The 25,345-nt window shown below is 36.2% G+C and overlaps 1 protein-coding gene across 1 annotated transcript in view; it reads right to left on the bottom strand.

The window, feature by feature from the left end:
- Positions 1 to 21,407, bottom strand: part of LOC128858634 (nose resistant to fluoxetine protein 6) — a 101,912-nt gene extending 80,505 nt beyond the window's left edge. The window contains exons 1-2 of the mRNA XM_054095057.1: positions 21,344 to 21,407; positions 17,139 to 17,756 (exon numbers count right to left, since the gene is read on the bottom strand). Of these exons, the coding sequence (XP_053951032.1) occupies positions 17,139 to 17,532 (394 nt within the window). The 5' untranslated portion in view covers positions 17,533 to 17,756; positions 21,344 to 21,407. The remainder of the gene's footprint in view (positions 1 to 17,138; positions 17,757 to 21,343) is intronic.
- Positions 21,408 to 25,345: the final 3,938 nt, after the last annotated feature.

Raw genomic sequence — 25,345 nt, 5'->3', positions numbered from 1 at the left:
GTATGTAGTTTCAACTTCAATGAAAATCGCTGAGGTTCGCATTCGAGTGCATAAAAAGCGCAAAATGGTAAAATGTAAATAAAACTGTTGTTGGGGGTATGCAGTGTCACAAAGTTTACCGTGAGATTATTTTATGAGTTCGACATTAAGAGAAGTAGGCCTAATTTTGACGGATTATTTTAGTAGGATGGAAAACAACTAGAATTGAGTGAGATCTTTTCACTGGCGGAGAAAGTTTTTTGAAATGTATCTAATTTTGTAGAAATGATGCACTTTTGAAAAAATTTTTAGATTTTTGGTCAACAAAGTGAGTACTAAATAAAGGCTGACTATGAGGCAATTAATAACTGTGCGAGAATGACCTGCTATCCTGGCAATTGTGAATTATGGTATCGAATATTAGTTTGGTGAAAAAGAAATCCATTATTTTCTCAGTAGATGTCTGTATGGATCGATATCTCGTAAAGTGTCCATCAAACAATTTTAAGTTTATGCTCGTTGTCAATGTGACATTTCACACTAAAAAAGCCTTTACTGTTCTTTTGTTCTTTGTTGTTGATGTATGCCGATAAAGCAACAGCTAATTATGTGCAAGTTTGGTTTCGTCGATTCCATTCAGGCATTTTTGTTGTTAAAGAAAATGTCGATAATGTGGGAAAGGTCGAAAATTTCGATGAAATCAAAGAAATATTCGAAGTTGACTAGGATGTTAGTAGTCGTAGCATGGCATAGGAGCTAAAAATCGACCACAAAGCAGTTTTAAAGCATTTGCGCAAATTTTACGCAAAAATATTGGATTTAACTTTCCCCAAAATAATTTGGAAAGTGCTGAGCGTTGATGGAAATTCTTGTTCAGTGGAAAACTCATCACTGCTACTACATACATCTAATTATGGAAATGCGTTTGGAAGGCAAAAATTCACGAAATTCTGTAGAATGAAGTCACCTACGTACTATATCTGTTCTAGTATCTACCATATATGTGCCGCTTCCAAAAAAATGCCCCATTTGCCTTTTGCGCTCATATTCTTTTACATTGCAATGCATTGTGCATGTATTTATGTATATGTATCTAAATTTGCAGCTGACCACAAGAGGTTACAAAATTTATCATTAATCAACATCTATGTTTGCAAAAAATTAGCATCAATAATACTTCTTTTGGTTTTTTTTTTAATAATGTTTTCTGTTGCTGTGTGTATCTGTTCATCTCTTGTTTCATTCAAACTTGAGAGGTCATTAAGCATAAATATTAGGTGTGTTCTTTTATACTTACAAACATATTTACATATATATTTTTTTAATATCAAAATATGTATTTTTACTTTCATTCTTCTATAGTCTTTTACGGTGTGTAAGCTTTTCGAAATTTGAAGGCAAACGCGTTGAGTTCAAACTCATATCTATGAACATTTTACAATTATTATGAATTTCAAAGTTCATTTGAAATCTTTCAAAATTATATTTAACTTACTTAGGTGAGGGGGATTAATATTTATGAATCTAATAATATGATGAATCTAATAATTATTGCGCTAATACTAAAAAAGAAGTTGCAATTTATTACTTGGATTAACGCTGGCCGCAGATAAAGATGTATGTAATGTTTTTTCTAGAGGTTAGGTTTTCAAGATGAAATAAAACGTATATAATTTAATGTTATGGCCAAGAATTTAGCTTTATTATAAAGATAAGGGTTTGCCATTATGTTTTAAAAATGATTTCGGGCAAGTGGCCGCCGCGGCTGGCTCGAATAAATTCCAGCCGAGAGGCCCAATTTTCGACCACTTTTTGCAGCAATTGGGGCCGTATGTCAGCAATAACGCGCCGAATATTCTCTTCCAAGACGTCAATCGTCTTGGGCTTATCTGCGTAGACAAGCGACTTCACATAGCCCCACAAGAAATAGTCCAGCGGTGTTATATCGAACGAGGCCACGCCACAGGTCCACGGCGCGAGATAATGCTCACCAAAAGTTTCCTTCAATAAATCGATTGTTGCGTTGGCTGTATGGCATGTAGCGCCGTCTTGTTGGAACCAAAGGTCGTCCACATCAACATCGTCCAATTCAGGCACGAAAAAGTCATTAATCATGGCTCTATAGCGCTCTCCATTGACTGTAACTTTTTAAAGAAATATGGACCAATGATTCCCTCTGCCCATAGAGCACACCAAACAGTGACTTTTTGAGGATGTAACGGCGTCTCAGCAATGGCTTGTGGATTATGTTCACTCCAAATGCGACAATTTTGCTTATTGACATACCCATTCAACCAAAAGTGAGCTTCATCGCTGAACAAAATTTTCTTCGATGCGTCGCGCGAACCGAACCATTAATTTCGTAATAAATTTGCACGATTTGCAAACGTTGTTCAGGTGTAAGTCTATTCATTATGAAATGGCAAACCGAACTGAGCATAAATCAAGTGACAGCTGTCAAAAAGACCATCTACGAAAAAAGTAGTGCCAACTTGAAAACCTAACCTCTAAAAAAACACGCTTTATTTAACTTGAATTTGGCGAATGTTGATGAAATTCACTCGCATAAAGGACGAAATGTGGAGATACATATTTTTAAACTGCAAAAATATCAAAGAACTTATCTAATTCAAGTGTAGTATTATGCGACCGCCTTGGCCGGATGGGTTGGGGCGTGATTACCATTCGGAATTCAGAGAGAACGTAGGTTCAAATCTCGGCGAAAGGCTAAAATAGAGAAAAGTTTTTTCTAATAGCGGTCGCCCTTCGGTAGGCAATGGCAAACCTCCGAGTGTATTGTATCTGCCAATATCATAGATATAGCTTATTTTATTGGTGGCGAGGGATTTGGTGATTTGGATATTAAAGAGTTTTTAAGGATGAAGAAATTCCTGACGCGGATCTTCCGGAATTGGCGCTACAAAAGTTTCCCGAAGATGATGTAGATATCAGTTCTGGTGGTGACAATAGTGAAGCTGAAAAATTTGCTGGAAAAGTAATTGCTGAAGGGCTTTGAGAAGGTAGAGAACTGCAAACATATTTTTGGAACAGAGTATTGAATATTGTCCATTATTGGTTTCGTTTTAATTTTCCGAAATAAATTTAATTGAAATTTATGTATCTGGTTTTACACGATTATAATACACATATCTTCGACTCTTCTTTGACTTCTTTAGGTCCATTTATGCGGTTTTCAGGTTCATTGAATATATCCGTCTACTTTGTATGAACTCTGTGTCTCGTTTGGCACTATTTTTCCAAGAACGAAATCGGGGCCTGAGTGTATTTACTGTATTTACTAACAAGTTCAAGTCGTTCGGGGCTTCAACACAGGCGGTAATGTGACATGGAAGGCTCACAAGAACTATTCATCAAATACAATTTCTCGAAATTTTTTAGGGAATGTAATATGTTGTTGCAACAACAAAAACATACATTTTTTAAATGCAATTATAATTAAACTCGATAAAAGTTAAATATGAAAAATAAAAGTAATTAACAATTTGAGGGACTTTTATTATGACTGGGTTTTAATTATGACATATTTTAGTTTTTATAATTTTTAAAAAGTAAATTAAGAATTAAATTTATTTCAGTGACATTTTTTTCAACCAACACGCCGATTTGAAAGAAATTAAAGTCATGTTAAGGCCGGCGGGCCAATTAAAAAGTCAAAAAAATCGATTTTTGTTTTTTCCTGAAATCAATAGCTAAGATATTCAAGAACATGAGACACAAATTTTCAGAGTTAAATTCCAAGTATTTGCAGAGCTACAGAGCCGAGCGTAGTGCGGCGTCGAGCAACTGTGCGCTTGTTGTTGACTTTGAAGCGCGTTTTCTCGGCTTTTCATTTTCACGATTTTACCTAATTTATGTACACGATTGCAAAAAAACTAAACGAGTTATCCATTTCATTCAAAATGCGTTATCTTCAGTATTGTTTTCTCTTCTATGTGAACTTAAAAAAACATCCAAAAACTTTTTTTAAGTGACTTTTTTACCCAGTTGAAGAGCTTTTTTTTTCCTTGAAAAACCACTTTTTTTTCTACCTTCCCCAAAAATTCGAATTTTACGTGTTTCTCCCAATTTTCTTAGTTTACATAGAAGATAATTACATCAAAATTAATAATCTTTTTTTGTTTTTTTTGTTTTCAGATGAAAATTGCAAGTTGTATCTTGTACAGAAGTTGGATACTTCAGTGGCAAGGCGCTCTGGGAATCTATTGATAACTCGGCTTACAATATATTGTTGGAGATTGTACAAATTTTTCTTTTTTAGTTCAAATATTGTATATATTAAACTATCCCCAAAACTTCATTTGGCTAATTGTTTTTTTTCTCATCCTACAACGCTTCGCGAAAACTACTGAATTTAGGACATCTAATTGGCCCGCCGGCCTTAAAACGATGAGATGAATTGAACTGTGCTATTCGCAAAGTAAGAAAATTACTTTTTTATTTCACTCGTAAAAATCAGCTATGAAAAAAAAATTCATTCACATTTCATTAATGAACTTTTTCGGGAACATTAATTGATTTTTTATAGGAAGAAATAAATAAATAAGTTAGTGCTATATATGTGTATATATATAATTGGCGCGTACACCCGTTTTGGGTGTTTACCCGAGCTCTTCCTCCTATTTGTAGTGTGCGTCTTGATGTTGTTCCACAAATGGAGTGACCTACAGTTTCAAGCCGACTCCGAACGGCAGATATTTTTATGAGGAGCTTTTTCATGGCAGAAATACACTCGGAGGTTTGTCATTGCCTGCCGAGGGGCGACCGCTATTAGAAAAAACTTTTTCTTCTTTTTGGTCTTTCACCGAGATTCGAACCTACGTTCTCTCTGTATTCCGAATGACAGTCACGCACCAACCCATTCGGCTACGGCGGCCGCTAGCGACCGAGAAAAAATGGTAACAAGAAAAGTAGAATTAGAAGAGTTGATCTGAAATTATAGAAGGGTTCGAAGTGGAGTGAAATTAATTAAGACGATGGAAATAAAAAAACAACTAATTTTGTTTGCCGGTATTCAGAAATTAGTCGAACAAAACTAAATTTTTATTTTGATCTTGCTGTTGGCCATTAGCAAATTTATCTTTGCCAGTTTTTTAAAAAACCGAAACAAGTTAAGAGGAATTTTAAAGTTAGAAGGAATTTAACGGCTCGGACACTTTATTGATTGGATAAGAAGTCTTTATTCTTATTATACTTCACTGGAATTTTAAACAATTTGTGTAGGTGACACTACTGGTTGGTATAAATCCTAACTTTTTCTTCCAAATATAAAGAAAATCCTTGTGAATAAAAACACATAACAGAACATAAAAGAACATCACATAAAATAGCGTAACAGAAACATAACAAAATGTAACATAATGTAATAATATTATATAATACAACATAAGAAAAAATTAAAGAACTAAACATAACAGAACATAACAAAAATTTACATAACATAACTTAACATAACATAATATAAATTAAAACAAGACAACTTAACATAACATAGCATAACAGAAAGTAATATAGCAGAATATAACAAAAATTAACGTAACAAGACAATAAATAACATAAAAACACATAACAGAACATAACAAAAATTAACGTAACATAGCAAAAATTAGCATAACATAAAAAAGTATAGGACAACTTAACATAACATTGTATATCATAACATAACATAACACAACATAATTTAGCATAACAGAACGTAATATAGCAGAACATAACAAAAATTAACGTAACAAGACAAAAAATAACAGAACATAACAAAAATTAACGTAACATAGCAAAAATTACCATAACATAAATAAGTATAGGACAACTTAACATATCATTGTATATCATAACATAACATAACACAACATAATTTAGCATAACAGAACATAATATAGCACACTATAACCAAATATGACAATGTTTAATACTTATTTTCAATGCAAATTTGGAATACATCGTAATCGAGGCGAATACCCTTAAAAAGGTTTAGCGCAGTAATATTGAGGGATAACAGTAATTTTCATAACCGTACAGTTCGACCGATTATTTCTTCCACTAAAAATGCTCGTTACAAATATTCTTATTACGTCATTATGTATATAACAAGAACGCGCACATACTAAAATTTGATCAGATGTTTTGATTTTTTTCCTATTGGCCCTTTTGCTTACATTGGCTAGAAGTATCGTATACACATTTCTTGTTAAATGATCATGAACTGATTCTAAGTAAATTTTAATTGTATTATTTTACACTGTATTCTTTTCTCAGCATTGTATTGTGCTTGTTTATACGAGCTATGTACCTGTTTGCATATAACATATTTATGCAAGTATTTAATTAGCACTGTTCTTATCACTTTATTTATTGTTACAAAATTATTTATTGCTCATGTAAAGCAGATACATGAAATAGCATAAACATGACAATATGTTGGGTAATTAATCTTTCGTGGAGCTTTAGTTTCAATTCATTTGTTTTATTAAATTTATTACTATAAGTAGATATATAATACATACAACACTTCGCAGTAGTAGTGAAAGATCGCGACACTCCGTTATTATACTCCTTTTTTTAGCGCCTATAACGCGCTCAGTAATCCCCCCTATAACACGGTGGGAAATATTGTCGCCAGCTGATCCAAAATGTCAACTTTTTCTTGTAGAGAAATAAATTTCCTTTTTAACTTGGGACTTGCATCCTTTTCACTTGTCATGGATGAGAAATAAATATTTTATTTAAAATAAATACAAAAATAATATTTCTTTACCTTTCAGCACATATATAATACTATATACATACATATGTGTGTATGCAAAATCGTCTATCGCAACTGGAGTCTTCTGTATGATTATAAATATTGGGTAGTCGAAAAAGTCTTTTCGTATTTTGTCAATAGATGTCATTGGAGTCACATTGTGTCATATCATATAGTGTTAGAAAGGTGACATTTTAAGCTTCATTTAACCAAAAAAAATTAAATTCGGAGAAGTTGAAAATAAGTTATAGCTGTTCAAAAATGAGTGATAATAATGAAGAAATTCGCTTTATTTTGAAATTTTTGTATAAAAAAGGGAAGAATGCCACACAAGCCACCAATGAAATTTGTGAAGTTCACGGAAACGATGCTGTATCAGTTCGTGTAGCACAACAATGGTTCGCTCGCTTCCGTTCTGGAAATTTCGATGCGAAAGATGCACCTCGTTCCGGTCGACCTATCGTTGAAAAAGTCGATGAAATTATGGAAAAGATTGACCAGGACCGTCACATAATCTGCCATGACATCGCCAAGGCACTAAACATTCATCATCAAACGGTTTTGAACCATTTAAAAAAGGCTGGTTACAAAAAGAAGCTCGATGTTTGGGTATCACATGAGTTGTCTGTGAAAAATTTAATGAACCGAATTAACATCTGCGATTCTTTGCTGAAACGAAATGAAATCGAACCATTTCTGAAGCGAATGGTAACAGGAGACGAAAAGTGGATCAAATACGACAAAAATGTGCGAAAAAGATCATGGTGCAAGGGTGGTGAAGCTCAACAAATGGTCGCAAAGCCAGGATTGACGCCTCAAAAGGTTATGCTGTGTGTTTAGAAAGGAATAATCAACTATGAGCTGCTCCAGCCTGCTCGAACGATTGATTCTACACTTTACTGTTAACAACTGATGAGATTGAAGCAAGCAACCAAAAAAAAAAAACGTCCAGAACTGATCAGCAGAAAGGGCGTCGTCTTCCATCAGGACAACGCTAGGCCACACACATCTTTGATGACTCAGCAAAAACTGGGAGAGCTTGGCTAGGAAGTTTTGATGCATCCACCATATAGCCCTGACCTTGCACCATCGGACTACCATTTGTTTCGGTCAATGCAGACCTCCCTTAATGGAGTAAAGTTGGCTTCAAGAGAAACCTGTGAAAATTACTTGTCGCAGTTTTTCGCCGAGAAACCACAAAAGTTTTACACTGATGGAATAATGTCTCTAGAAGAAAAATGGCGAAAGGTGGTCGATCAAAATGGTACATATTTGGTTTAATAAAGTTTATTATAAATATAAAAAAATGAGTTGAAGTTTGATTAGAAATACGAAAAGACTTCTTCGATTACCATATAAGAGGTAAAAGCCTTTACTTCAAGAGTAATGTTTAATGTCGTTGGCACAGAATTTCTTAGTAAAAAATTCAATATAGAAAAAATTAAAGAAGAGAGTTAAGTTTAAGCGAAACAACGTATGGAAGGTTAAGAAAATAAAGGCCGACATGAATTTTTAACCACTTCTTCAAAGGTTGTCGATTTGCTGAATCTGAATTTGAACTCAAATTTAGTAACTACGAAAAGTTTTTAACAAAGTTTTAGCTCAGTTAAACACCAACAAGCTATAGGTAAATAAATTTTATTAAGGAAATCCATTTTCCGCCTCCACGGCATGTAATTCAATCTCAAGGTTATTCGTTCTTGTTCTTGTTTTTCGTTTTTTATTGCTGTTGTTGAAGCCCTTGGCCGGATATAAATCCGGGTCGATCCGGTAACGTAGAACCGACTTTGGCGAGAACGTCCGCATTTTATTATCACTTGCTGTGAATACCGCTGATGGAGAAAGAAGTACGTTAAAACAAGCATTTTACTTGATTGTATAGTGAAGACTGCATCAATTTATTCCTTCCTTTTGCCAGCATTGCTCGTAGCCAGCAAATGGGAACAGGTCGCCGAAATATCCTTCATAGAGATATGGTGTGAGAAGATAACACAGGCCTGCGAAATCTCGCTTTTTTACAGTTTCTAAAACCGCTATGGGTGTTTTCTGAAGGTTTTTTTATGCTGAAAACGAATATGACCTTGAAAATGCTCCACCACGTCAGGATTTTTGGCAATTTGAGGTTAAAGGTCCTTTTTTTAAAAATATTTTTACGATTAATATAAAAAAAGTTATTCTATTTTGAATTGGAGACTTTTAGATACGCAAATTCAACCTTTCTAACGCCCCTGTAAAGGGCTTATAAGTGAATTGCGTGGCTGGCGGAAAAACAGGAAAACAACTATTAGAGAGGCGCAGGAGGTGGAGAAGTAAGGCTTTGTGTAGTGGCGATGGTGACAGTGAAAACCAATATGATAACTTCACAGTATTTAGAAGATGCAGTTGCTTTAGTAGCTCAACTGCTCCTCATGAAGGTGGAATATTTGCTGAGAAGACAATTTAGTCTGCTTCACAATTCTTGAGGTGTTGCTCTTCAACACAATAATTTTTTTGACAATTTCTTTTTTTGCTTCCATTTTTATAATATAACTTTTTCTGGTTATTTTCCAACATTTGTTCACTAAATTTATTTTGGTTTACTCTTTCGATTGAGTTTTGGAACTAATTTCCATGCATTTCCGATTAAAATATGGAAGACACCGATTTGGGCGTAATTCTTAAGTGAATTGAGACTCAAAAATAAAATTTTGCGTGCCGTATTACATAATTTAAAGGGTTTTTTACCTCATCATGTTGGTCTCCTTGCCTCGGGGATGAGGCTTAAGTGGTGGTTTGACCCCCATATCATGGGGACCAACCCAACACGAACTAAGAGGGAAGCTCTATATGAGGAATGGCTAGCCATCCACCCGCTAACGGCAAAATTGGTGGCCATCCAATCACAATATGAAGATCACCGTACCGACGTACCTGTTAATCCTTAACCCCCATCATTCCATCATCTCCTCTCCTCTCCCACCTGGCCAAAGGTGGACATCATATTGTCCTGATTCAAGAACCATGGGTATCACATGGACTTGTCTGCGGACTAAGGACTCAAAAATATAAACTGATGTATGCTCGCAACAAAGGTAATCGTAGAGCGTGCGTACTAATAAGAAAAGGGATAAATGCTTTCATGCTTTCTAATTACAGCGACACCGATCAATTGCCCATTAGTCTGGAGTCGGGAAATGAACGGATGTGGCTATCTTCCTGTTACCTCGCACATGACCATGAGGAGCTACCGAGATTAATATTCAAAGATCTGGTAGCGCAGGCGCAGAAGCTTGGCGCAAACCTAATTATTGGTGCGGATGTAAATGCGCATCGCGAGATATGGGACAGTACTGATACTAACGCTAGAGGTGAGTGTCTCTTTGATTAGAAGAAAGGTGCAGAGATCAGCGGAATTAGCAATATGTGGCGCCATGAAAACCACACCATTCATGGCTTTGGACATCATGCTACATCTGCTACCGCTAGATCTCTTCTGCAAATACTCAGCGGCCTGCTCCACTTTAAGGCTCAAAGCGAGCTCACAATGAATTATGAATACAATTTCCTAATGAAAATCCCTTCTAGAGTGGAATGGCTTGAAGAAGATCCAACACCCAACACATCCGTTAAGATCTACACGGACGGATCCAAAATGGACACCGGTGTAGGATCAGGGCTATTTTGCGAAGAGCTTTCTATTAGTGAATCCTTTAAATTACCGGATCACTGTAGCATTTTTCAAGCGGAAATAAACGCTATTCATGAAGCCTTAAAATGGTTAACGATAAACAGAATATCATCAACAGATATTTGCATTCTATCAGACAGCCAAGCTGGCCTACGAGCCCTGGATTCATTCCAAACAACATCAAGGAGTGTCTTACGTTGTCGGCAATCTCTAAATGAGATGGCCAAGCAATATCGTATAATCTTATGCTGGGTCCCAGGCCACAGAGATATACCAGGGAACTGTAGGGCAGACCAACTTGCAAGAGAAGGTACCTCGCATCTTGTAAGCTTCTCATTAAGGACGCAGTAATCAATTTTGCAAATCAGAGATGGAATAGCGCTAACACCTGCGAAATTGCTAGGCAAATATGGCCAAGGCTAAATTTACGTCTGGAGGGGTAGGGGCCCTCAGTAGGGGCCCTCACAGGACATTGTCTTATAGGAAATCATGCAAGGAGATTAGATTACGCATGATTTCTGTCGTAGCTGCAGAAATGAGGAGGAGTTGGAAACAATTCAACACCTTTTTTGCACATGCCCGGCTCTAGCCAGAAGCAGAAACCGATTTTTAAAATCCTACTTCTTAACGAATATAGATAATCTATACACTTTAGGTATCAACAACCTTTTACGCTTTGTCAAAAGCTCAGGATGGTTCAATATGGAGAGGGAAATGAAGCCCAGCCCCCGCGGCTCACATCGGACCCATTTCGTGGTCTAAGTGGCATCGTTGTCTCTATGTGCGATGAGGCTGCCAAACCTAACCTAACCTAAAGGTTCTTGGAAAGTAAATCACGAATGCGGGATAAAATTCTAAGACGTAAGAACAAATTATTAGATACAAACAATTGTTTACGTTGACAGTTACGACAAACGTTTTCGGCTATGGCGCTTGACAGTATTTAGTAATTTGATTATCCTTGCTACGATCCTAACCGTATATACAAAACATAGAAAATTAAAAAAAAAAATTTGATTAAGTATCATTAGCTCCTCTGCCGATAATGGCCAACCTTCTAGTGTGTTTGTGCCATGAAAAAAGTTTCTAGTAAAAACAAATGCGCGCTGCGGTGGCCAACACTCTACGTTGAAAAATGAGTTTGACTTAACGCCCCCACTCGGTTAAAAAGCGCACGCAAATTGCCATGGTGGGAACACAACAGCAAAGTTTATATTATCTATTTGCTATCATAATTCGCAATTGCCACGATGCCTGGTCAGGTGCACATTTTTATGCCTCTATTGAGGTAATTATAGTAAAATATTTTGCTAATTTATTATTATTTATATATTATTTTCTGTAGAAGCCATTCACATTTTTGTGAAAATATTTTCTACATTCGAGTGATATACAAATCGAGTTCGACACAAGCTTTTATGTCGGGTTAATCAATTTCTTTTGAATATATTGAATTAGCATAAATATGCACGCGTGGTTGGATATAAATTGTTACAAATATGTTAATTTCGAATGTATGTCATCGACTTTGAGGTGTTGTCTTAACACCGTTGAAGAAAAACTGGTTATAAAATAAATCTTAAGCATAAAGAAATTTTCATTACAGTTTGAGCAGGACTAGAAAAGTCTAAATTTAGATATATCAATTTTTAATTGCTATTTGTATAATAAAATAAAATTAGTAGATAAGTACACTTTATGATAAATAACGTTAAATCGGAGTTTAATTCAATAATGTTTACTGTTATTTAAAAGGCTGATTATTTTTAATGCCACAAGATTTGCATAAACTTTGAGTATGCACTCATTGGGATGGAGTGATTCCTTTCATTAATTTCAGTTAAAAGTTCTTACTCGCCCATGGTTGGTTGGTTTAAGTGGTGATTCTTCCAGAATCCAACTAGCGCTTCCGCACTATTTTGTTGCCACATCCTCGTTACCAACTTGTTTGCCAGTTATTTACAGCATGACTATATCCAGTCTGTGTGGTTCAGGAACCTTATCAGGTTGTTGACATCTAAGCCAGACAGCTGTTCCAGATTCTCGACCAACGGTTTACCCAGGGTTAACACAGATGGAAATGGAAGATTGTTTCCTTTTTCTCCGGTTGTTTACAACTGTGACAGTATGTATTGTGAGGGATGCCCATTTTGGCTGCTTGTTCTCCCACAGACTAAAAGCCAGTTATGACTGCCGTAAGTCTCCAGGTGTCCCGTCGTTTCATGTTGATCAATGCTAACGATTGCTTAAGGATGCAGGTGGGCCATAACGTTCTGCTAATTTTGCATTTTGTCTGGTTTCTTCATCTACAATCTGCGATTCGAAGGTATTTTAGGGAAATTGCACTATTGACTGCACCTAGTGGTGTGAATACCGATTTTGCAAGAGCGTTGTTCATGGCAGATCCCCTTCTTGCCAGTTCATCCGCTTTTTCATTACCTTCGATGCTCCGATGTTCCGGGACCCAGATTAAGGTAACTTTATGGTTTTCGCTCAAGGTGGTGAGGCTATTCCTGCTTTGCTCCACCACTTTAGAGGTTGTTGTAGCTGAACCCAGTGCCTGGATTGCTGCTTGGCTATCCGAAATAATTGCGATACTGCCCTTAAAAGAGGGATCTGCGATTAGTAGCCTACAAGCTTCCCCAATTGCCAGTACTTCCGCCTGAAAGACACTGCAAGCATTAGGGAGACGCACAGATCTTTCAATTTTAAGTCTATGAGAATATATGCCAGCTCCAACACCACAATCCATTTTACTGCCATCTGTATATACTGTAGTGTCGAACTTGTTTAGTGAGAATCCCTTATTCCATTCTTTCCGAGATGGAAAGAAATTGACAAAATTTCTGCTGAATGTCACCGTCGGGAAGATGTAGTCAGTCCTCTTCGAGGTATACTGGGTTTGTCGCAGTAATAGACTAGCATGACCATGAGCTTTTTCCTTCCAGCGACGCGCTTCATTTAACCTAAATGCACTCATAGTTGCCATCTTCTTGATATGTAGATAATTCTACCGGAATAACGTGTGTCAGCGCATTCAGGGCCTCCCTAGGGCATGGCCTGATCGCACCGACTGCTATTGCACATGCTGATCTTTGTATTCTGCTGAGTAATTTGATGTTGTATTCTCTCTCTAGAGCTTTCCACCAAACTACAGAGCCATACGTTAAAATTGGTCGTATAATCGCCTTATACAACCATAATGTATACTTGGGTTGAATACCCCATCTTCTTCCCAGCATACGTTTATAGGCATATAAAGCGATTTCTGCTTTCTTTACCCGTTCTTCATTGTTTGATTTCCAGCTAAGTTTGGAGTCCAGAATTACCCCTAAGTACTTTGCACTGGGTGAAAGTGAGAGGGTTTGTCCGTTAATGCTTGCTAGAGTAAAAATTGGTACCTTATATCTGATCGTAAATAGCATGAGTTCTGTTTTACGCGCGTTTAAACTTAGGCCACAGCCTGTAGCCCAATAGTTAAGCTCGCTTAGCGCCCTTTGAATGATCCCACTGATCGTATTGGGATACAGTCCTGATGCCATTAACACCACATCATCAGCGTACGCGACCACTTTTACCCCTCCTCCATTAAGTTTTGTTAAGAATTTACTAATAACACATAACCAAAGGAGTGGAGATAACACTCCCCCTGTGGAGTGCCCCTGTGGACTCTAATTATCCTAGTTTCTAGCATATAGATGATCCAATTGCTAATACAATTTTCCACCCCTAAGTCTATTAACGCCCGTTGGGTAGCATCAGTGCTAACGTTATTAAATGTGCCTTCTATGTCAAGAAAAGCTGCCGTGGTGTACAGTTTGCTTGCTAGAGACCCCTCTATTGTTCGGATTACCTCGTGAAGCTCTGTCTCCGTCGATTTGCCTTTGAGATAAGCATGTTGTGCAGTTGATATACTGGAGGTCTCCAGCGAGCTTCTAATGTGTATGTCTAAAAGCCGTTTAAATGTTTTTAGAACGAAGGACGAGAGACTAATTGGCCTAAAGTCCTGTTTCATGCCCCCTTCTGCCCTCCTTTGGTATGAAGCCCGTAGAATAAAATATAAATATTTTTAGAAATTATGGTCGAGCCAGTCGTTTTATTCGGTGCGCAATGTCTATGTCGTCATAAAGCTCATACAGCTCTTTGTTCCATTGCGATACTCGCCGTCACCAACGTACAAAGATCCAAAAATGTTTTTCATCATGAATTATTATTTTTTGTTATTTTGTTTGAAAGAAAAAAAATTTAATTTCGGTTCTAAAACTACTTTGCGGTGCGAAAATTTCAAATCGTGAAATTTTTTTCACAACTACAGCGGTCGGATTCTGGGAAAATGGTGCAATCTTGTATTGTATCTTTGTTTATCGTAATTATATAGTAATTTGTTCTAAACATCCCCTTACAAGTGGCATGCACGTTTCAGAAGAGATCGGGAGTCCATCGAGGATGACAAACGTAGTAGCAGACCATCGACATCGAAAACTGATGAAAATATCAATAAAGTGAAAGAAAAGTTGATCAATAACCATCAGAGAGCTGGCAGACATTGTAGCCAATGATCTGGGCTTGCGTCGTGTTGCTGCAAAGTTGGTCCCAAAAGAGATGATTTTCATGAAAAATAAAGTTGGCGTTGATATCGAAGTCACGGTTTCTAAGGTCTTACCGGCCACGCATAGACCAGCTGGAGTTTACTAGTTATGTGTTTTGAAATACGAGGGCGGTTCAATAAGTACCCTTATTTGATGACAGAGCGCGTTCCTGGGGGAAGTTGCTGTTAGCATCTATCAAACGATCGCAAAACAAATTTCAGACTGATTTGCCAGCTATTCGAGTAAGACGTGTTTCGTGAATTCGCTTTTTGTTTTTGGATAGGAAAAAATGCGAGGAGATAAAAGCAAAGTTTGTTGTTGTTTATGGGGACGCTTCGCTATCTATGACCACACTAAGATATTGGTTCAACAAATTTAAACGTGGGCAACCATCAATTTTTGAGAAGGAGCGACCACGACGTCCGGCAGAACTGGTTACCGAGGAATTCATTCCAAAAGTCTCCGACATGATTCTCGTTGATTGACGAACGAAAGTGCGCGAAGTAACAGAGGCCATGGGTGTGTCAACCGGAACGGTAATTAATATTTTACATGATAAGTTTGCGAAGGAATTTTTGCGTCGGGTTGCCATTGTTACGAGAGCAGTTGTATGTTGATAAATTTGAAATAACTTTCTTCAAAGCGTGCAATACACTCACTTCCGTTTATCTACGACACTTTCCGTAGTATCATTGATTGTCCACAACTACCGCTGCAGATAAGTTTCAAAATCCCCCAAAGGGTTTCGTGTTTTCATTTTTCATTGCATTTTAAACTTTTTAAATCAAAGTACCTAAAGTATACACTCATTAATAGGTGTCTTAATGAAATTAATACAATTTTTTATAGTCTCGATCTATGTTTCGGCAGCCGTAGCCGAATAGGTTGATGCGTGACTACCATTCCGGGTACGTAGCTTGGAATCTTCGTGAAACACCAAAATGAAGAAATTTTTTTTTTTTAATAGGGCTCGCCTCTCGGCAGACAATGACAAACCTCCGTGAGTATTTCTGCCATGAAATAACAAAACATTTCCCGTTCGAAGTAGAATTAAAACTTCATTTGTGGAACAACATCAAGACGCACGCCTCCAATAGAAGGAGGAGCTCAGCCAAACACCTAACAGAGGTATGCGCGCCAACTATTTTTTTTTTAACACGAGTATATTTTCCCCCTCACAGATCTCTATTTTTATCTAAGCTGGAACCCAATTACTTTCAATATTTTCTTTAACTCATTTTGTACCTCTATTCTGTAAGGCTTAGTAATCATAGGCTTAGTGAATGAAATGAAATGAAAAAGAATTAAAAAAAAAATTGTTTACATATTTTTTCAACGAAAAGTGCCTGGTACCTAGTGAGTAGTTGTACGTAAGTGCCATAAAGTAAGAAGGCACTTTGTTCTTTTCTCATTATTTTTCTTTTTTTATATTTACAAAAATATCACTTCCTTACACACATACATATATACATATGTAAACATATGTAGCTACTTAAACATAGGCGCAGACTATGAATAAAAGTATTTTTAACTCTCTTGTAACTATTTGACTACAAATACGCCACATGGTAATACGAGTAAAGTGAATAATTTTTGCGCTTTCAGACGTGTTTGAAGTTCCCAATTAAGTAAAATAGTTTTTGGGTTTTTTTGTCTACCTACTTTATTGTTTGGTAATTGCTGTGGATACAACGGTCAGTGTCGATGATGAAATTTTATGTGCGAAGAAATTTTAAAATTATTTTCAAGTTAAATATGTGCACGCCAATACGTACATAGCTGCATATGTATATACATATGTATGTACGATAAATGAGCCGCACTGACCAATATTTGGGTGTGCGAAACGCGCGCTTGAGAATTTGGTAGTAAGGTTTAGGTCTTCACCATCAATGCGCGGCTAAAATTGATACTATCATGATTTTGCAAAAATACAAGAGTGGAAAGGAAAGAAAGAAATCTGCGCATTGAAGGTCGCTGTCAAACCAGTGCGCACATGGATATTTGCAATTTTATAACTACATCGGAAAGTACATAAATCCACACATGCATATATACCTATATACAAATGGAGTGCTATCTAACATTTTATTAAAGTGTATGCAGGCTGTCGCACTGAATAATTCGAGTAAATCTTACTCACCTCGCTCATCCTCCTCCACGTCGGCCGCGTCCTGCAAGTGGCTCAGCGTCAAGTTCGCTGTTGCCGGCATTGGTATGTGTGTGCGCCCGGTTAAATTGCTTTCCAACGTGTTGTACTCGATGACATCTGCGTCGGCGAACAATTTCAGACTGTAATTGACCTTATCCTCGAAAATGGATGCGATTTTATTCTCCAATTTGCTGGCCGTCTTGTCACTTGATTCACCTGCGCCGGTGGGGAAGTTGTCATTCAAATTGCAATTGTCCTTCAACGAACAAGTCGGATTAGCCGTTTCAGCTGTGTTGAGCGCATTCGCGCTGCTGTCGCTCCATGTGATTAGTGTGAGCAGCAGGAGGTGTGCACCCACCAAGTAGGATGTCATTTTCGGACGCATTTTTTGTTGTGTTTTATTTTGTTTTGCTTTTTATGCACTCTTTTTTGTATTGTTGAGTTTTTATTCGTTACGATTTTTGTTTAATTAAAAAGTGTTTGTATTCTTTGTTACATCATAAAAGTAATTTATGTGGGTGTGGTAGTTAAGTCGCTTTTAGCAAGTGTTCGTAGTTATTTTTGGTTTCCTCAATGGGTTCGTTTTTAAGTTTTACGTATATGTAAATTCTGTTTTATCAGAAATAAGAAAGTTAGATGATATACAATTTGTTATCGTTAAATTTGATATTTTTTTTTATATAAAAATAGTAGTGATTATTTTATTTAATAAGATGCAGTACTAATTCGACAAACGCAGCTGATAAAAGCCGGTTAGACTTATTGAAAAGAAAAATGAATAAAATTCGTAAATGAAACCTGTGATAGTTTTAGATCGTTATAACTCAGCAGCTGCAAAAATATTTAGTAAGGCTTGCCATCTCATCGCTTATTAAAAAATATTATCGAAATTCCATCTAGTTGTTAAGATGAATCGCGAAATTTGTCGCCACAAATAATTTTTGAATCAGCTGCTAACACATGGGCTGAAAAGTCCCAGGCCTGAAGAAAAACTTCGACAACTTCATTGGTTAGATTGCTCTAAATCCAGACTCACTATAAAGCTGTTAGTGTACAAAACTATGATTAAACCAATCTGGCTATATGGACTACAGGTGTGGAGACGGGTAAAAAAAAATCATATAGAAAAATCCGACGACAGCAATTTAAGATTCTTCGAATTTAGGCCTATCTGACAGGTACACGGAAAATGATGACATCCACAGGACTTTTAATATAGCAAGAGTAGACGAAGAAATAAAAAAGATAACAACAAGGCACTTTGAAAAATTCGCACACACAGTAATGCAGAAATCAACAAACTTCTTGATAGGGAAAGAAGCGCAAAAATAAATGCTAAAAAGCCATAAATAGGTAAAAAAGAGGTTGTCTGTAAAGTCGGTTTACTGACGATAGTTTAACGTGACAACGTCATAAGAAAATACTGATGTAATGGTTGCATTTTTCAAAAGAAAATTTTAATTTTATTTGTTTGATAGATATTTTGTATGGATATAGAGGAGGAGGTAAATGAAATCGCAATGGAATTGATCAAGTTACATTTACGTGAAAAATTACGAAACTTTTATCAAATTCATGAAAGATATGTTCAATTTCGATTGTGCATCAGACGTTAATAAGTCAACAACACTAAGAGGCATCATCATCGATTTGCCTTTTTCAAGACACTTTACACTCCCTTTCATTTCCTACTCTTTCTATCATCGTCCTATTCTCAACAGAGAAATGGTTCATTACCATGCACACAGAAAGAAGGCATATGCAAATACAAATATGGAATTTATATACAAATGCGCATATACATACATATACATACATATATACGCTCACTTAAGTAGGACAGAGCCAGATGTCGAACGTTGCCGAACGCGGGGGCCGATTGTGCTCTTTGTCGTTCGTTCCGCGCCAACTTATGATGTACAGCGATGAGGCGCATTTTTGGATTAAGGGCTACGAAATTGCCGTATATGGGCTGAAGACCAACTCGAAGCCATTACATCCTTTGAAGACCACCGTTTGGCCCATATTTCTTCAAAAATGAGGGTGGTGCCAATGTAACTGTAAATGGCGAACGCTATCGCGTCATGATCAACAACTTTTTGATGCCGGAAATTGAAGTCCGTGATCTCCATAACATTTGGTTTTAACAAGACGGTGCTGCTAATGAAACAATGGATTTACTGCGTCGTCGTTTTGGTGAGCAAATTTATCTCTCTTCTCGGACCACTGGATTGGCCACCAAGATAGTGTGATATCACATCTTTGAACTTTTATTTGTGGGGGTATGTAAAGTCTAAATGCTTTGCGGATAAACCAACTTCGATTGAGGCATTTGAAGCAAATATTACTAAAGTTATTCACGAGATATCGACCAAAGTCCTCCTGCGAGTCATTCAAAATAGGTGCTGCTGGATGGCCGAATTACGGCGCAGTTGCGGCCAACATTTGAAAGAGATTATCTTTAAAACATAAATGTCATGAAGGGTTCTACACAAAAATAAAAGATTGCCTAATCAATTTGAATTTTCGTTGCTTTATTTCAATTTAAAATCCGATACCCCTAAATCGATAGCCCTTTACTAAGATTTCAATATGATTAAAATAATTTTTGACAAATCTTTTTTATTTATATTGCATTCTTTTAAATTTGATTTATTGCTCAAAATTTAACAAAGCTATAGTTTTTTTAATTGAATTTAGTTTTTTAATTAAATTTGCATTTAGTACTTCTCATCTTTAAATATATTTTTGAATGTGTGTAAAATTTTTGTTTGAAATACAATATTTTAAATGCGCTGCTTCTTTTTTTAGCAGAAAAATATCAATTTGGTTTTCTATGTTGCAGTGAATTTTGAAGAGTTCCATAGAATTCTACGTAGAAATTTTTAATTTTTATTTTTATAATTTTTAGTAATATCATTTTAGTAATGAAAACACCGAAAAGACGAAGAACGAAAGCTTGCCAGTGTGAAACATAAAATGTTTTTTTTTATTGTAGTTTTTTTTTTAATTTATTAATTTTTTTATCAAATTTTTTTTAAGTTCCCAATAACTTATTTTTGTGAAAATGCCGTTTTTAAATTATAAAACTGTTTTATTCTAATTTTAATAAGTATTTATTTTATTATTGCCTGTGAAGAGACGTATCTGAGCTCGTGATTACTACCAAATAATGGTGAATTGATGAAAAATTTTATTAATTTGCCCAAGGGTTCATTAAATTTGTTGGAGATTATACCAGCATACGGCATATGAGCAAAAACAGGCTAATACAAAAATTGTTTTATATAAATTTTTCATATTGGTTTTTATTTTTAGTTTTAGATTTGAAATACGGACATATATTTACATAAAAAATGGCTACAAAAGCAAAGCATTTGTTAAAAATACTTTTTATGATTTTTTAATTAAGATTAGTAATTTTTTCTTTCTGTTACTTTAGCGGATTTTTTTAGTTTATAGCATTTTATATTATACATTGCATGAGGTAAGGTCCGCTGGAAAAAATATATATTTTTTAAATTAGAAAATTCAGGTTTTTTGCAACCAACACATTTTTTTCACATTTAAAAAAATTTAATTTTTGAAGTTCAAATAACCGTTAGATTTAACAACCGAAATATTGTGTAGGCGAGTTTTTTAATTCTTCATATTTTTCATTTGCACCTTTTATTTATTATTCCGTAGAGTATTTTAAAACAATTTCAAAAATTATGCACACCAAGTGACAAATAATATTTGTTTTTTGTTTTTGTTGTTTAGTATTTTAGTTTTGAATTATCCATCAAATAGTAACAAAATTGGCACAAACTCTTTCGGATGCATTTGTATGTTTATATTAAATTTATTTCACTTGAGCACCTTTACATAATGTTTCTTTTAATTCTTATTAATATTTTAAAGCCTATCTGCGCTAATATTTTTTTTTATCAAGAACATTCAGTTTTTAAAATTCATATATCTCGAGGTTGTGTTTTGGCTAAAAAATTTAGCACAACATACATACATATACACGCACTTGTTATATTTTTTTTCTTTTTTGTAAAACTTTCATAACTCGCCTTTGACTTGCGAAATTTGGGAGTTGCGAAACCCATCAAAAATTAAAAATCGCGTCACGCAATCTCAGTGCAACGTTTTCTGTGTTCTACACTTCACTGAATTCACTACAAAAAATTCTACTTTCAAACAAACACCTTTTTTACATCACAGTCGTGGACCGTGGATCCCAATTAAATCGACCGCCAAGACGAAACGTTCAAATCGTACTGAATGGCCAAGTTGCGGCTATCGCCCCTAAGCCAACTTCTGTGCAGCTTCGTATAAAGCGACGCAGCGCAGCTTGACGACTTTTGATAAATGAAGTACCAGCAAAAGTCCGGGTCGGCAGCGCTGTAAGTAAATGAAGTAATCTATTGAAAAAAGCAAAGCAAACACACGAAAAAGCACACAAAATGTAAAAACAAAGTCAGCTGGCACAAAGTCAAAGGCAGCAGTGCTCACAATGCAAAAACAAGCCGCTGAGGTGATCGCAGCGTTTGTGGTATTTTTGTGAACTTTTTAATTTTAATATTTTTGCTTTGCTTCTTCGTAAATTTTGCAGTGCTCATTAAGTTTATTAGCAGTTCGCCGTTAACAGCGGTGCTGGTGACTAAGTTCACTTGTTGTTAACCAAGTTTGTGATTGCGTTGATATTGACGCACTGACGTTGACAGCGCAAAGCTTTTGATTTTGTGCTGTTACGCGTTTGTGCGATTTTTTCTTTTTACAGACGATTAATTATTCTGAGACGTCAGCATCAGTGTGTTTGGATCGTGCATTGCATGCTAGATCGAATTTTCAAACAATATGTTATTGATACTTTGCAAACAAAAAAAAAATAACAACAAAAAAAAAATAACAACAAAAATAAATTAATAAACTGCAGCCTTTTTATGTTTCAAATTTTTCGGTAATCGCTGCCTTGGTAGCCCTTCGTATTGCACTCAAGTGCTATAGTCTGCTCGTTTGGCTTCTGCAACGTGTGCCCCAACCAGCGATATTTACTCCTCCCGATCTCTAAAGAAGCGGGTTCGCATGCTGACTTACGCAAGAAATCGGCATTGACCAGAATATATAGTGCATGCATGCAGTTATCTAAATATTTATGAAAATTTTCAAAGTGCTGCAACTGGGGTTGATAACCTTTCACGTTTGGTTGGCAGGGAGGACCTCATTCAAGTCGCATTGAAGATGGCAAGTTTTTGACGTGATAACGTCTTATAATTCGATTCTCATGCGTCGTTATCTTGCTCATGCGTAGTTACCTTGCTTGAACTGGAAGCGAGAGCGCGGAACGAACGACAAAGAGGCACATTTTTTAGTTAATGTCGTATATGTGCGTCATGCCGAAAAAGGATATTGCATTTGCTATGAAATTTAAAGTTAAGCAAAAAACGAAAATTTCCCTGTTATTTTGACATTATAAAATAAGCATGAACACTGAATTTCCTGATAATCGTTATCATAATCGTTCAGCCAACGCGCACAGTGAATCCAATATTTGACTGAAAACCGGTTATGCATCCCGGTCTGCGCTTGAAATTAATTCAACACAGTAAATCGAGCTGTCTAAGAAAAACTAATCGCTTAACTGGATAAATTCACATACTTGTATTTGCAAATGCCTTCTTCCTGTGTGCGTGGTAATGAACCATTTCTCTGTTGAGAATAGGACGATGATAAGAAAAATAGGAAATGAAAGGGGTTGTTTCGAGTGTAATGTGTCTTGAAAAAGTCAAATCGATGACGTTGCTCTTAGTGTTGTTGACTTATTAACGTCTAATGCACAATCGAAATTGAACATATCTTTCATGAATTTGATAAATGTTTCGTAATTTTTCACGTTTGTGTAAATGTAACTTGATCAATTCCATTGCGATTCCATTTACCTCCTTCTCTATATCCACACAAAATATCTATCAAACAAATAAAATTAAAATGTTCTTTTGAAAAATGCAACCATTACATCAGTATTTTCTTATGACGTTGTCACGTTAAACTATCGTCAGTAAACCGTCTTTACAGACAACCTCTTTTTTATTTTCTTAAAGATAAGCTGCAGTTTGACCCAAGCCTATTGTTTATCTTTGTCTTTATATACTTATATTTATATTGACATCCCTTATTGGGTGTTTGGCCGATGTTGCTTCACAAATGGGGTGCCCTACAAGTTTTATGCCGTCTCCAAATGGTAGTTGGTCTTTGATGAAAACTTTTTGAGGGCAGAAAAGAAGATTTGCCATTGCCTGTTCAGGGGCGACCATTATTAGAAACACTTTTTTATCATTTTGTATTGCTATGCCCTTGTTTCGAAAGGTAGTCTCGCACCAACCCAACAGCGGCCAAACAGCAAGAAAAAAGAAGCCGACTCTGGTTATACTCAGCAGGGTACGCTTGGCTGACTGCTATAAATATATGAAGCGGTGTTAGCTCGAGCATCACCTCCATCGCAGCTGTAGGGCAGGACCAACGAGAGATTGACTATTGATGCCCATGCGAGCGCTCCATATATCCCCATTGGACTTATTATCATGATGTACATTCATCTTAGGATTCCTGTGCAACAGCCGCTAGACGTTTGCAGATCATGAGAGCCTTTGTTGCTTTGGACAAGATTGTGTCAGCATGCCTGTGTTAGCTAAGCTTGGCATCCAGGACAACTTCCATCCAGTACCAGGTACTTAACTTCGCTCATCTCTTTCATTCCTGCTAAAACTCTTTTCCTGGTGAAGGGAATGGTGGCTGTTTTGCAAGTACACCATCTTTTTGTCAGGTTTTAAAGCTCTTTGCAGTATATCGCAAAGAGTGCGAATTTGCCTCCCGCTATAATTAAAACGGCATCCGCGTATCCCTGGCGGCGCATTCCATTGCTTGTCAGTAAGTGGAGCAGATCGTCTACTACTAGGCTCCACAGGAGGGGTCATAAGTTTCTTATTCAAAGATACAAACGTATCTGTTGACAACCATGTGCGTCTTCATATAACGGTGATTGTAAAAGTTGTAAAAAGTGGGATATTTATGTGAGTAAGGAATAAAATTTCATAGAATGTCATATCATAGAAATGAATATGATTACAACAAAGGTACCAAAAATGGGCAGGATACCGCCTGCTATTTAAATAAAGAAATACCTTTTACTTGTATGTGTAAAAAATTTTATTTTGATTCATATAAATTTACCTATTATCATCTTTAATATACGCCACTCTTTTATACGTACAACTTGTGCCGCATTCTCCTTCAGATAATGATAGATTTTGCTCTTACAAGCAAATATGAGTCTGGTGACTGAGCAGAATGGTTTGATACTTGGATGTTGTATTTGGCTGGAACACAACCTTTATTTTCGTTTATTTATTATATTTTATAAGAAATTAGTTGGTTTATTAGTGATTAAAGTAATGGAGGCAAGCGAGCAGTTAATACCAGCACTTGTGCTCGAGTATTTAAAGAAAAGGGACAAGAATTTGACTAAAGTCTTTCAATAGATAACAAATGCTGGTATTGTCGGCAAAGGTTTTCGAAAATTGGAGTAAATAATAGAGAGTTAAACACAAAAAAATAAGAAGAAGGTGCCCATAATTAAGCCAGCTGGTGAGAGCGCGAGTGGTCATGTTAGTTCTTCGGATTAAGAGTAGGCTCCAGCGCTACACACTACACCAAGATTCGCTTTACCAAATGGTAAAAGTAGTGTAAAACAATCGAATGCAAAAGAGTCGAACTCCGACGACAGTAGTTCCGAAGAGGAAAGCTCACCACCAGTAGATAAAAAACCAGAAGCAAAAGTTAAGAAAGACGAATCGTCAAGCGAAGAGAGTCTGAAGACGAGAAGCCCGCTGCCAAAAATATTGCTAAATTTACTACGACAAATTTCTAAAAAGAGTTATTCAAGCGACGATAGCTCCGACGACGAACCCGACGAAGGTCAAAACACCAGGTAAACCTGTTAATGTAAAAGTGCTGCAAAAGAGCTAGTGCCTTCGAAAGATAAGTCTTAACGATAAAGAAAAGATTTCCGCTGGTGTTTGGTGCATGCGTGTCTCTACAGCTGCGTAGCCTCACCTAGTATATTCTTTAAAAAAGTTTTTGGAAACATGAAAATTCACAATACACGTCCTTTGTAATATTATCTAGGATGTAGAATGGGACTATTTTTT

Source organism: Anastrepha ludens, chromosome 3, assembly GCF_028408465.1.
Source record: "Anastrepha ludens isolate Willacy chromosome 3, idAnaLude1.1, whole genome shotgun sequence".
Lineage (NCBI taxonomy): Eukaryota > Metazoa > Arthropoda > Insecta > Diptera > Tephritidae > Anastrepha > Anastrepha ludens.
The sequence above is the reverse complement of the archived record's forward strand: the minus strand, read 5'-3'. Positions and strand labels throughout refer to the sequence as shown.